This window comes from Lathyrus oleraceus, chromosome 2 (assembly GCF_024323335.1).
Source record: "Lathyrus oleraceus cultivar Zhongwan6 chromosome 2, CAAS_Psat_ZW6_1.0, whole genome shotgun sequence".
Classification (NCBI taxonomy): domain Eukaryota; kingdom Viridiplantae; phylum Streptophyta; class Magnoliopsida; order Fabales; family Fabaceae; genus Lathyrus; species Lathyrus oleraceus.
The window spans coordinates 434,020,390-434,034,196 of NC_066580.1; the positions used below are offsets into that span (position 1 = coordinate 434,020,390).

General features: G+C 35.7%; 1 protein-coding gene, 1 long non-coding RNA gene and 1 pseudogene across 2 annotated transcripts; 2 read left to right on the forward strand and 1 right to left on the reverse strand.

Annotated features, from left to right (window-relative positions):
* Window positions 1-5,000: 5,000 nt before the first annotated feature.
* Window positions 5,001-7,840, forward strand: LOC127120009 (pentatricopeptide repeat-containing protein At3g02330, mitochondrial). The gene has a single exon (XM_051050394.1). It carries the CDS (start codon window positions 5,125-5,127, stop codon window positions 7,420-7,422), a length of 2,298 nt encoding a protein of 765 aa, XP_050906351.1. The 5' UTR covers window positions 5,001-5,124; the 3' UTR covers window positions 7,423-7,840.
* Window positions 7,841-8,147: 307 nt separating this feature from the next.
* Window positions 8,148-9,326, reverse strand: LOC127121507 (uncharacterized). Its single transcript, XR_007803471.1, has 2 exons — window positions 8,892-9,326; window positions 8,148-8,607 (listed from the first exon to the last, which is right to left on the reverse strand). It is a non-coding gene; the product is annotated as an uncharacterized LOC127121507 (long non-coding RNA).
* LOC127124786 (uncharacterized) lies at window positions 9,082-9,172 on the forward strand (annotated as a pseudogene).
* Window positions 9,327-13,807: the final 4,481 nt, after the last annotated feature.

Here is a 13,807-nt window from a genome sequence, read left to right on the forward strand (position 1 = left end):
CTGTCTTGCAACAGGAACAATCACCACACACTAACTGAAATTGCGAAAACAGTTTTAAAACGTAAAGAGGAGTAAGGTAAGAATACGATACGCAGAGATTTGGTAAGGAAGTTCCCCACGTCGTCCTCGCGTGTGGGTACGTCTCCCTCTCAATTTCAAATGAAATTGAGAACTTTGATTATCAATATTTGCCGAATCCGTTGATACAAGGTTATGATACAAAGACAGAATTCTAAACTCTAAGAACCTCTTCTTGTATGAACCTTCACTTGATCTGAGCACGATCAAGATTTTCCTGCACGAAATTGCAAACAATTCACCGGTTCCACGACCTGCTTGCGAAATCCCCCGATTTCCAAACGCAACGTTGCGGCTGAATATGTTCTGCAAACGTGACTCCCAAACCCTCAAGAACACTCCAGTTCTTGAAGGACAAACCAGTAGGTTTTTCCTAGAAACCCCCTTCAATCTTCAACTCAGCTAGATCCTCGATCGTTCCACTGCAAACCACAGCTAGATCCTTGATCGTACCACTGAACGTTATCTCGATGCTTCTTTAATCCAAAGAACAAGAATGGTTATGTGTAAATGTTCTTGAAGAAAAGTGATTGAGAAGATGAAGAAGATGAAGTCTCTTTCAGGTTTCTAATTGTTCTCAAACAATTGCTCCAACACTGCTTTTGATCTTGTGTTCAAATTGTTTTCCCTCAATGAATTCGTCTTTTGCACTGCTGTCATAACCTGTCTTATATATGCTGCAAAACAGTTACTGTTATAACATAAAACAGCTTTATGTATTGATGCATAAGAGTGTGTATCGATGCATACTGTAAGATATGTGAATTTTGGTGAAATTTATTAATCATGTATCGATGCATAATTCGTATGTATCGATGCATGTGATTATTTCACTAGTATGTATCGATGCCTAATGCGCATGTATTGATACACAGGCTGTTTCAATTGGTCATGTATCGATGCAGGGATCGTGTGGATCGATGCATAGAGTCTTTAGCCTTCCATGTATTGATGCATGACTCGTATGCATCGATGCATACTGAACAGAAAGGTTTTGTGATTTATCACATGTTGTATGTATCGATGCAGAGGCTTATGTATTGATGCATACTAACATAAAATGCATTTTAATTGTTATTTTAAGGGAAGTATCAATGTAGGTTTATATGTACAGTTATGCAACAATAGAGTGGGATGGAAAACATAATAAAAACACAAATGTATCATGTAATGCAATGCACAACCAACATTTGGATGATGATCACACAATTTGCTATCATTAAAAATTAATTCAAGGTAAAGAATTCTCTCACAAGAAACCATAACATAGGGCAATGATGCATGATAACATCTAGGCTCGAGTCCAGCTCCCTAGTAGTGTGTCTCCCTTTGTATCTGGTTAGGTGAGAATTTCTTTCCCGTTCAGGGGAACTACGTCGCCCTGATCCTCATACCAGATGAGGTACGTAGGCAGGAGACCGTGCGAGGTCTCTCCGGGCACTCTTTTTCTTTTTTGTGTGCGTTTGCTTGACAGTTGCTAGGCTCGAGTGCCTGACTCCTTAGTAACTTGTTGTTGTTTGTTTCTTCTTGTGTGTCGGGATATGGATGTAAGACCAGCGATTGGCTGTCCGTATCCTGATTGTGTTTGTTTGGTTCGGAAGCCGATGTAAGTCCAGCGATTGGCGTTTGGGTTCCAGGTTTGCCTGTGTTTGTGTGTGTTTTGTTTGGCGTGCGTGAGTCGAACTACGGCAGCTCTGATTCTCGTTCCAGACGAGATACGTAGGCATAGGATGCGATGTCCTAGCGAGCCCTCTCCCCTCTTCCTCCACCTGTGTTGTCTTCAGTGTGTGTGTGTGATGTTTGTTTTAGCAACCTTTTTCTATCTTTTAGAGCGTGGATCCCGTCGAGTACGACGGATGCGTAGGGGTGCTAATACCTTCCCTTCGCATAACCGACTCCCGATCCCATTCTCTTTGGTCGCAAGACCATGCTTTTCCCAGGTTTACTTCGAGCGTTTCCTTTCCCTCTTTTGGGATAAATAACGCACGGTGACGGCTCTGTGTTGTTTTGTTTTAGCCCGCCGGTTGTTTTTCGCGGATGCGACACACCTCAACACATGATAAGCTTGAATTTAGGTGCAGATGAACCTTCGTTAGATATATTTCACAATCCTTATGTGCAAATTCAAGGATCATTGAAAGAAGGAGACAAATTCGCACTAAAGAAGATTGTGTAAGAGCCATTAAAAAGTATCACATGGAATTATCAATTGATTATAGGGTTGATCGAACTAATGCAACGAGGTATAATATCTATTATCGTAATGAGCTCTGCCTGTTCCGGTGGTCAACATCTTACTGGAAAAGGAGTGATTCTTGGGATATAGGTTTTATGGGTCCAGATCACACTTACTTAATCATGAACCCGATACAGGACTATCGCAAACTCAACTCTCGATTAATATGAGATGAAATTTTGTCTGTCATTAGCGATAATCCGTTGTTAAAAGTGAGTACAATAATCTCGCATATTGTTACACAAAACAAGTATACTCCATCATACATGAAGGCATGGATAGCTAGGACTAAGGCAGTTGAAAAAGTCTTTTCCATTTAGGAGGAGTCATACAAAGAACTTCCAAAATACTCGGTGGCCCTTAAGCATTATGCTTCAGGGACTATTGTCAATTTGGAAATGTTGTCGGCATATACCCCAAACGGGACTTATGTTAGTGGTAATGGCATATTCCACCGACTCTTTTGGGCGTATCAACCATGCACCAAAGGTTTTGCTTTATGTAAACATATTATATAAATTGATGGTACATGGTTGTACGGGAAATATAAAGGAACGTTACTCATGGTAGTGGCACAAGATTACAACATCAACATTTTTCCAATTGCCTTTGCACTAGTTGAAGGGGAGACCATTGGGGTATGTAGTTTTTTCCTAAAAAAATTCTGATTGCACGTTGCTCCTCATCCTAACTTATGTTTGACCTCAGACAGACACCTATCAATTGTGAGTGCCTATAAAAACATTGATAATGGCTGATAGGATCCTTCTTCGATGCATGTCTACTACATTAGACATATCGCTCAAAATTTCATGCAGGAGATCAAAGACAAAAGGCTGTGAAAGAAGGTTGTCAATGCAGAGTATGCATTAACAGAACCTTCCTTCAAATACTACCGCGAAGACATCAGATTATCAAACGCGGATGCGATAAGGTGGATAAATAATATTCTATTGGATAATTGTACTATGGCATACGACAACGGTCAATGGTGGGGCCACATGATAACAAATCTTGTGGAATCAACAGACTCTGTCTTCAAAGGCATCTGAAACCTATCAATAACCGCTTTAGTGCAAGTAACCTATTTTAGGCCAAGGATGTTGTTTGAGATCAGACGTTCCAAATGGAGTTTAGTGTTACAACCTGGGCAACTATTCAATGATGCTTCAATGAAATTCATTAAAGAAGAATATGTCAAAGCTAACACACATGCGGTCACAATGTTTTGGCTATACTAAAGGTTGATACAGTGTTGCTGAATCAATGGATCACAATGAAGGCATGCCAAGGAGACACTATCAAGTGGAACTAGATAGAGGTTAGTGCGGCCGTGGAAAGTTCCAAGCCTTTCGTATGCCTTACTCCCATGTCATAACGACATGTTCAAAGGTTCAATAAGATCCTTCCAACTTACTATCTGACGTTTACAAAGTCATAAACCTATGCAATATTTACAAAATTAGCTTTTCGGTGGTAGCAAAAGAGGATTATTCGTTTGCATATCAAAGGGGCATACTCTGGCACAATGAAATAATGTGAAGAAAGAAAAAGGGTCGCCCAAACAACACTCGTATTCGAACCGAAATAGATACGACAAACAAAATAGTGAGATTATGTAGTTCATGTCGTCAGCCCTGTCATAATTGTACAAACTGTCTCAGTGTTGGACCAAGCACAACAACATAATTTTAAGTGTAACCCTTTTGCTTTATATTGAAAACAACATTCATTTCATAAATATCATAAGATTCATATACAATAACTTGAAAACAACAATTAAACAATAATTTAAACAACTATTAAACAACAACACAAACAAATACAATAATAAAATAATATCACAAACAAATACAACAATAAACAACATAACTATGAGATTACAACCATCAAAACAATTTTGTGAGAAATATACATCATCATGTAAACGTCTTTGTCAGTTTTAACATTCACCCAAAAACGAACTTCTCAATTTTGATTGAACGTGGTATCAAGTCATTGAATTCTTATGATCTTTTCACCCTCTGCAATTTCTCCACCTAACCAACGGTTCAAGATCATCTTAAGATGTTCAAACGTATATACATTTCAAAGTCAGATCTTCATCGGAGACTGCACTGCTGAAAAAATTAAATCGACATTTTTTGTGTGAATATAAGGACACATATATGAAGTCATGTTAAAGAAAAATGGAAGGAGAATGAAGAAAAATGGAACAAGATAGTAAGAATATGTGTGAAATGATGGGAGAGTGATGTTGTATTTATATATGGAGTGGAGGAGCAGTAGCCACATGCAATGGCGTCTCCATTGAGTGGACTATTCATGCGCCATTGTATGTGACCCGTAGGACATGCATGCGTCACTCCTAATGATGACATTGACATGTATGCGTCAATGCAAATTGCGCATATATATATATATATATATATATATATATATATATATATATATATATATATATATATATATATATATATATATATATATATATAATAGTTTAATTGCATGCGCCAATGCAAATGACGCATTTGATAATTTTTTAAAAAAGAAATAGTTATATTGATAAATATTTTAAAACAATAATTATTTTAAAAACATATTTGAAAAATTTGGTTATTTAAAAAAATATATCCGTTAGTAAATAAATTAAAATTTTAGAGATATCCAAATAAATTCAGTTAACTGAGAATTTACCTTTAAAAAAATGTTGGAAATATTTTTCACTTTCATTATAGTTGGTTTGGTTGCGAGAAATTCAGAATCAATGTCGAAATTCTAATAAAAGAGATGATCCGCGCCTTGTTGGAATGACCGGGCGTGCGCTGTTCGATGCAAACAAATTGCACGCCGTGCTTGAACTCGAACCATTTTTGCTGTCACTGGCAAAGAAACCAAATCCCATAACACTAACTCAATGCCATCAAATCCATGCAAAACTCATAATCACGCAATGCATTTCACAAACCCATTTAGCCAATACCCTCTTGAGTTTCTACTCAAAATCTTCCAACTTTCACCATGCTCACCAACTGTTCAACAAAATGCCTCACAGAAATGTTGTCACTTGGACAACCTTAATTTCCTCCCATCTCAAAATCGGGTCTGTCCCAAAAGCCTTGGAGATGTTCAATCAAATGCGTGCGTCGGATGAGAGACCCAACGAGTACACTTTTTCTGTTCTGCTTCGAGCTTGTGCCAACCATGATTTTTGGAGTGTGGGTTTGCAGATTCATGGCTTGCTTGTTCGGTCTGGCCTTGATAGAGACAAATTTGCTGGGAGCTCTCTTGTGTATATGTACTTCAAAGGAGGAAATGATTTAAGGGACGCTTTGAGTGTTTTTTATGGATTGTTGGAGAGAGATGTTGTTGCTTGGAATGTTATGATTTCTGGGTTTGCTCAAGTCGGTGACTTTCACATGGTGCAATGGTTGTTTTCTGAAATGAGAGAAGTACAAGGGTTGAAACCTGATAATAGTACCTTTGTTAGTTTACTCAAGTGTTGTTCTTTGTTGCAAGAAGTAAAGCAAATCCACGGGCTTGTTTATAAATTTGGTGCTGAAATTGATGTTGTGGTTGAGAGTGTGATGGTTGATTTGTATGCTAAATGTGGGGATGTGAGTTCTTGCAGGAGGGTTTTTGATTCCATGGAGGAGAAGGATAATTTTGTGTGGAGTTCAATGATTTCAGGATATACCATAAATAATAGAGGAGAGGAAGCTGTGCGTATTTTCAAGAATATGTGTAGACAAAGGGTGAAACTTGATCAACATGTGTTATCTAGTACTTTGAAAGCTTGTGTTGAAATAGAGGACTTGAACACTGGTGTTCAAGTGCATGGCCTAATGATAAAAAACGGGCATCAGAATGATTGTTTTGTGGCAAGTGTGTTGCTGACTCTCTATGCCGGTTCTGGTGAACTAGGGGACGTGGAAAAGTTGTTTAGAAGGATTGATGATAAAGATATTGTAGCATGGAACTCTATGATCTTGGCTCGAGCTCGGCCGGGTCACGGATCTAGTCGTTCTATGCAACTATTACTAGAGCTTCGTCGCACAACCTTATTGCAAATTGAAAGTGCCACTTTGGTTGCTGTTTTGAAGTCTTGTGAGAATGAATCAGATTTACTTGCAGGTAGACAAATTCATTCACTTATATTGAAATCATGTTTGTGTCATCATACTTTGGTTGGCAATGCACTAGTCCACATGTACTCTGAGTGTAGACATATCGACGATGCATTTAAAGCTTTTGTTGACATTGAATGGAAAGATGACAGTTCATGGAGTTCTATCATAGGAACTTACAAACAAAATGGCATGGAATTAGAAGCTTTAGGCCTATGCAAAGAGATGTTGAATGAAGGAGTCAATTTTACAAGTTATAGCCTTCCACTATGTTTTTCAGCTTGCTCACAACTTTCAGCTATATGCGAGGGTAAACAACTCCATGTTTTTGCTATCAAGTTCGGCTACAACCTTGATATCTACGTTGGGAGTTCAATTATAGACATGTATGCTAAATGTGGGAACATTGAGGAGTCAGAGAATGTTTTTAGTGAACAATTAGAGCCAAATGAAGTGATTTTCAATGCCATGATATGTGGATATGCACATCATGGAAAAGCACAACAGGCCATAGAAGTATTCAGTAAGTTGGAGAAGAATGGTGTGGCCCCCAATCATGTAACTTTCTTAGCCTTGATGTCAGCTTGTAGCCATGCAGGCTATGTAGAAGAAACTTTGCATTTCTTTACATTGATGCTTGACACATACAAGATTAGGCCAAAATCTGAGCACTATTCGTCCCTGGTTGATGCCTATGGTCGGGCAGGAAGGTTGGAGGAAGCTTACCAGATAGTACAAAAGGATGGAAGTGAATCGGCATGGAGAACATTACTTGGTGCTTGTAGGAATCATAATAACACAAAAATTGGAGAAAAATCTGCTATGAAGATGATAGAAATAAATCCTAGTGATCATGCTCCATATGTTCTTCTTTCAAACATTTACAATGGAGAGGGAAAATGGGAAGAAGCTGTTAAATGGAGGGAGAAGATGTCTAAGATTCATGTGAAGAAAGATCCAGGAAGCAGTTGGTTGGTTTGAGGAGCACTGAGAATCAAATCAATGGGGAATGTGCTCCTTATCACCGTTTTTGGAGGGCATTAAAGCAAAGTTTCTGATCTTATATCATTTGTTTATACACTTTGGATGTTATGGCTCATTGGCTCTGATCACAAGCTCCCAACATTCTTGTCCTACAATTTTACCAGTGTCTCGTAAAAGATGCAAGGGAATACAATAAGTATAGATGTAAATTCATATTGTTGCACTTGGCAAAAACTACTTTTTCCCCAAGAATGATCACAGACAGTATGAATGCTGCTCCGAAATGATTCACAAATGCAGACTTGTATTTTGTTGCTAATTCCTCACACCATCAACACAAATCTGTTATGGCCTTATACATTACCTTTGTTTCAAGAAAATAGCATTGACACAGGCATGGCCATTCTAAAAGTCATTTCCAAACCTTGCTTGCAAGAACAGAATTATTATCAATTGTGTAACATTTTGCTTAATAATTTGTGGTAGTTTTTACTTATCAAAGTCACTATAATAACATTTACTGTTTTTTACAAGTTGGGCTGCATCGCAGAATGTTATCGAAGCCATATATGCATGTTCGAAAACAATAATTCGTTAACCACTTTGTCATATTGCAATGATCCTAGTATGACATGACAAATGTCTGGTACATCAGATGAGCTATCACAAGAAAAACCTTCCCAAAATTCTTTAACTACATAGTACAAAGTAGATACCAAGAATGAATTCTAAAATTTTAACTATACGTTTGGAAGACGTAATGTAATAAGCAATCGAGCTGTTCCATCTTTACAAACCATACCATTTTCTCGATCAAAATCTAACATGACTATAGCATACAAAATAGTCAGGCTTTACATATTTCATTCAAAAACACCAATGAAAGAAGAAAGTACTCTTCATTGCACAACAAGGTGATCAAAGAAATATATAATCAACCCCCCCACCAGAATGTTTACGCAAATAGAGTATACAAACTGAGCTACCTGCAAACATCAGATTTCACAGAGTATAAAAAGCAACAGCTTTTGTGGGAAGGAGACAACTCAATATCTTCCTCTGAAATCTTCTCATCCACATTACAGCCAAGTGTTGCTGACCAAGCTTGAACAACTCCATCAGCGAAAAATCATTCGGCGAGAATATGTCCTTGAACTCCAAGTACTGTTAAGGCTTTTCAACCTAATAAATAATATATCATGTGGACGGTAGTTGACAACTAGCTTACCTCACTAATCAGCTATTCACAGCTCAATTGAAAGTAATGATAATTTTGTATTCATTTGTTGGAATTGAAATCAGTGTATCAGACTGCTTGTAAACAACATAAACTAAAAGTTTAGAACCTGAGGTGACACATATTATTAGTTAATTCTTCTGAGGTGAATTAGCTACTGCTAACTACCACTAAATATTAAAAAAAGAACTTTAGAAACGTATTTACAATGTCACCTATAAAATCTTACCAATCATGAAAATATGGTCCCTTGTTGAAATGGTAACAAAATCTGGAAACATTAATAGACTTATCAGAAGCATCTTTTTTCCAATATAAACAAACTGAGAGTTACAACAAAAGGCATTATATTACTCCCTCACCGGTTAAGTGAAGTAAAACATAAACATTTATATAACCAAATCAGAGCACTTAAAAGCACGACCTTACTTGAACAGGATCTGTTCTATAGGCTCGTACTACTGTGTCCTTGATTTCTAAGGAGACAGGAACATAAGTCTCTGACAGACTCAAATCTTTTTTCTTTTTTTGCTTTAGCAACAAAATGTAATTTAGATAAGGAAAATTTGATTTTTTGAGCTCCCTGTTACAAAGATAATGCAGAACCAATTTTACTGGAAAAACGTTTAAGGAAAAGTGCTTTTGCTTTGTTCTCTTTTTACATAGTAACTAATTTGAAGGTGGTAATAAAGTTCAGCATTGTGACACGTTTTGGCGTTTTGGGCCAAGTACTTGAACAAAAGCTTTCTACTGAGTGGCCTTCTTTCAATTAATGGAGATATACAATTTTTTTAGTATTTTATTTTTAAAAGGATTTTGGCTTGTCTTAAACAATATTGAATTTCATATTTCATTATATAAGTTATATAAACATAATAAAATTAGACTTTAAAAATCTATAAATAAGAAAATAAACATCTTTCTAATAGTAATCTATATAAATTTTGTTTCTCCAAAAAAGAAAATTTTCTAGAGACCATTATTCAAAGAAAAAAAATTGTAGAGACTATTATGATTAATTCAATTTGTTGTTTTAAGGATATATTGGTGTGGGTGTATCAGTATTTTGTTAGACAAATTATTTTTAAGCATACATGTGTAGATATATTATTTTAAGGATATACTCGTATAGTAATTTAGTTTTATACACTATTTTAAATGTATTTTGTGTGGTTAATGTGTCTATAAATATAATTTTTATTGTAATTGAAATATAACTCAATACAACATAACATTCAAGAAACTATTTCCCCTCGATCACTCTCTAATTTTCTCTCAATTTATCATAATTTATCAAGTAACTTGTAAGGCAGGTTACCCAACAAATTAGCATCAAGAGCATTGGTTTCAGTCTTCAATCTCCAACCATGGCGAATGGAAGCACCACCTCCCAACAATTCTCTGCCAATCTACTTGTTTTCAATGGAGAAAACTATGATAGATGGTGTGCACAAATGAAAGTCATTTTCAGATTTCAAGATCTGCATGAAATCGTGAATGATAGTTTCTTGGCATTAAAGGAAAATACTACTAAGGCACAAAGAGCTGATCATCGTGAATTGAGCAAGGAAGAAAGATGAGAAATATTTGTTCTTGATCCATCAGTGTGTGGATTCGAATATCTTTGAATATTGGCCTCTAGAAAATTTTCTTTTCTGGAGAAACAAAATTTATATAGATTACTATTAGAAATAAGTTTATTTTCTTATTTATAGATTTTTAAAAACTTTTAAGGCAGGTTACCCAACAAATTAGTATCAAGAGCATTGATTCAGTCCTCAATCTCTAACCATGGCGAATGGAAGCACCACCTCCCACCAATTCTCTGTCAATCTACTTGTTTTTAATGGAGAAAACTATGATAGATGGTATGCACAAATGAAAATCATTTTCAGATTTCAAGATCTACTTGAAATCGTGAATGATAGTTTATTGGCATTAGAGGAAAATACTACTAAGGCACAAAGAGTTGATCATCGTGAATTGAGCAAGGAAGAAAGATGAGAAATATTTGTTCTTGATCCATCAGTGTGTGGATTCAAATATCTTTGAGAAGATTACCAAGCAAGAAAGGGCAAAAGAGGTTTGGGATACTCTCAAGAAGCTATATGGTGGAGATGAAAAGTTAAAGAAAGTGAAACTATTTCCCCTCGTATATTAATTTAGTTTTATACACTATTTTAAATGTATTTTGTGTGGTTAATGTGTCTATAAATATAATTTTTATTGTAATTGAAATATAACTCAATACAACATAACATTCAAGAAACTATTTCCCCTCGATCACTCTCTAATTTTCTCTCAATTTATCATAATTTATCAAGTAACTTGTAAGGCAGGTTACCCAACAAATTAGCATCAAGAGCATTGGTTTCAGTCTTCAATCTCCAACCATGGAGAATGGAAGCACCACCTCCCAATAATTCTCTGCCAATCTACTTGTTTTCAATGGAGAAAACTATGATAGATGGTGTGCACAAATGAAAGTCATTTTCAGATTTCAAGATCTGCATGAAATCGTGAATGATAGTTTCTTGGCATTAAAGGAAAATACTACTAAGGCACAAAGAGCTGATCATCGTGAATTGAGCAAGGAAGAAAGATGAGAAATATTTGTTCTTGATCCATCAGTGTGTGGATTCGAATATCTTTGAATATTGGCCTCTAGAAAATTTTCTTTTCTGGAGAAACAAAATTTATATAGATTACTATTAGAAATAAGTTTATTTTCTTATTTATAGATTTTTAAAAACTTTTAAGGCAGGTTACCCAACAAATTAGTATCAAGAGCATTGATTCAGTCCTCAATCTCTAACCATGGCGAATGGAAGCACCACCTCCCACCAATTCTCTGTCAATCTACTTGTTTTTAATGGAGAAAACTATGATAGATGGTGTGCACAAATGAAAATCATTTTCAGATTTCAAGATCTACTTGAAATCGTGAATGATAGTTTCTTGGCATTAGAGGAAAATACTACTAAGGCACAAAGAGTTGATCATCGTGAATTGAGCAAGGAAGAAAGATGAGAAATATTTGTTCTTGATCCATCAGTGTGTGGATTCAAATATCTTTGAGAAGATTACCAAGCAAGAAAGGGCAAAAGAGGTTTGGGATACTCTCAAGAAGCTATATGGTGGAGATGAAAAGTTAAAGAAAGTGAAACTACAATCTTTGAGGAATCAATATGAAAACTTACAGATGAAAAGTTAAAGAAAGTGAAACTACAATCTTTGAGGAATCAATATGAAAACTTACAGATGAAAGATGATAAAACCATTGCTCAGTTCTTCTCAAAGATGATGGCTTTGACTAATCAGATGAATCAGATGAAGTCATGTGGATAAAACTCCTCTGAATTGCAGAAGGTGGAGAAGGAGTTAAGGGCCCTTCCAGTCAAGTTTGGTCACATTGTGGTGGTAATTGAAGAATCTAAAGACTTGCCAAAGATGAAGCTTGAATAATTCCAAGCATCTCTTGAGGCGCATGAGATGAGGCTTAAGCAAAGAGATTAAAAAAAGGTATCCTAATAGACATTGCAAGCAAAATTATTCAAGAAGATAAAATAAAATTCCTCAAACAATAACATATTGAAAGCAAAATGGAAAAAGAAGTTTAGTGATAATGGTGGCATCAGTAAGACTCCAAGAAGCCAATGTGAAACTAGCAAGAATAGTGCAAATCAAAATAAAAAATTCAAGAAGAAGGTTGACATGAAGGAGATTCAATGCTATTGTTATCAGAAGTTTGGTCATTATGCTTTAGACTGCTACTACAACGAGACAACGATGAGGACAAGGATGTGGCTCAATTTTCTCATGATGGTAGCAGTGAATTTGACGATGTTATCTTGATGGCGGCAACATGTAACACCCTAAAACTCCGACTCACAATCAAAAGGATAAAATCCACAATTTATGATGTTACTCAAACACTACATGCATACTCATCAAATAATTTCAAATCTCGCAGTGGAACTCAAAATAAATAACATAAACTCAAATCATATCATCAACGAAAATACTTAACAAAGTAAACATAATCCACTAATTAACTCAAAAATAAATAAACACCATGTTCCCTGATGTTAGAGACCAAATCATTAAACCAACTAAATAGCGATAAACGATAAAATAAACGAAGAAAATCTCCAAGGCCATCTTCCAACTCACATCAGCATTTACTCCTTCCGAGAATATGTACAACAAAGTACAGAGCAACACAAAACATGTAAGAAAAGGGTGAGAATATGCTCAAATATATTATTGGTGTAAAATAATGCAAGGGTAGCTTAAATCACAAAATCAATAACACACATTCAATTTACACAACAACACAATAATTCAATTCACATAACCTTTATGTATGCATGTGACTCACAACTCGACTTTATGCATGTCGTACCAATTTGGACATCAAAGGTTTCTTACTGATCTCGTCCACTCAACAATGGTTCCTCAATCAAACTAAGTCTCCACTTATGAACCCCGGACAATCACAGCTACCCACTTCTTACCTTGAAAATTGGTAAACAACCGTTGATCTTCCAAATTACTAAATTTGGTTACTTACAGGATCGATCGGATTGATCCTAGAACATGTGCTAATTATTTGTTAAAGTGAATTCTAATAAATATGAACACTTTGACAGTGTTTGCAATGATAGTGATTAGTGAAAATACTTTAAACAGTAAAAGACCAACACAAAATAAAGAGAAACATTGTAAGAACGAAGGTAAATAGCAACAAAGATGAATGCTTAAAATAAAGAAGTATTTCTGGAAATAAAGATGAATTGAATTACTTCAAAGTAAATAACAATGGTGTAAATCGAATGTACATTTCTCAATTTACTGTTTCTCTACACACGGTCAGGGATACTTGGTAAATTTTACAGATTTTGTACATACTTTGACACCCACGATCCTAGCACTAAGACCCTCCATTTATATTAATCGAAATAACCGCTTCTAACAGTCTTTCTACCACATCGAGACAAATGGTGCTTTGTATGGATGCAACCATCTACTATGCTCCATGTGTACTTTCAGCAATTTCAGATAAGAACAAAGTTCTCTCCTTTATTTGAATTTTGAATTTCTAGTCAAAAACGTCTTCAACCACTGAAGAATATTTCTAAGTCC

Excerpts from the sequence above, each read along its gene's own strand:
- LOC127120009 (XM_051050394.1), top strand. The coding sequence starts at position 5,125 with ATGACCGGGCGTGCGCTGTTCGATGCAAACAAATTGCACGCCGTGCTT.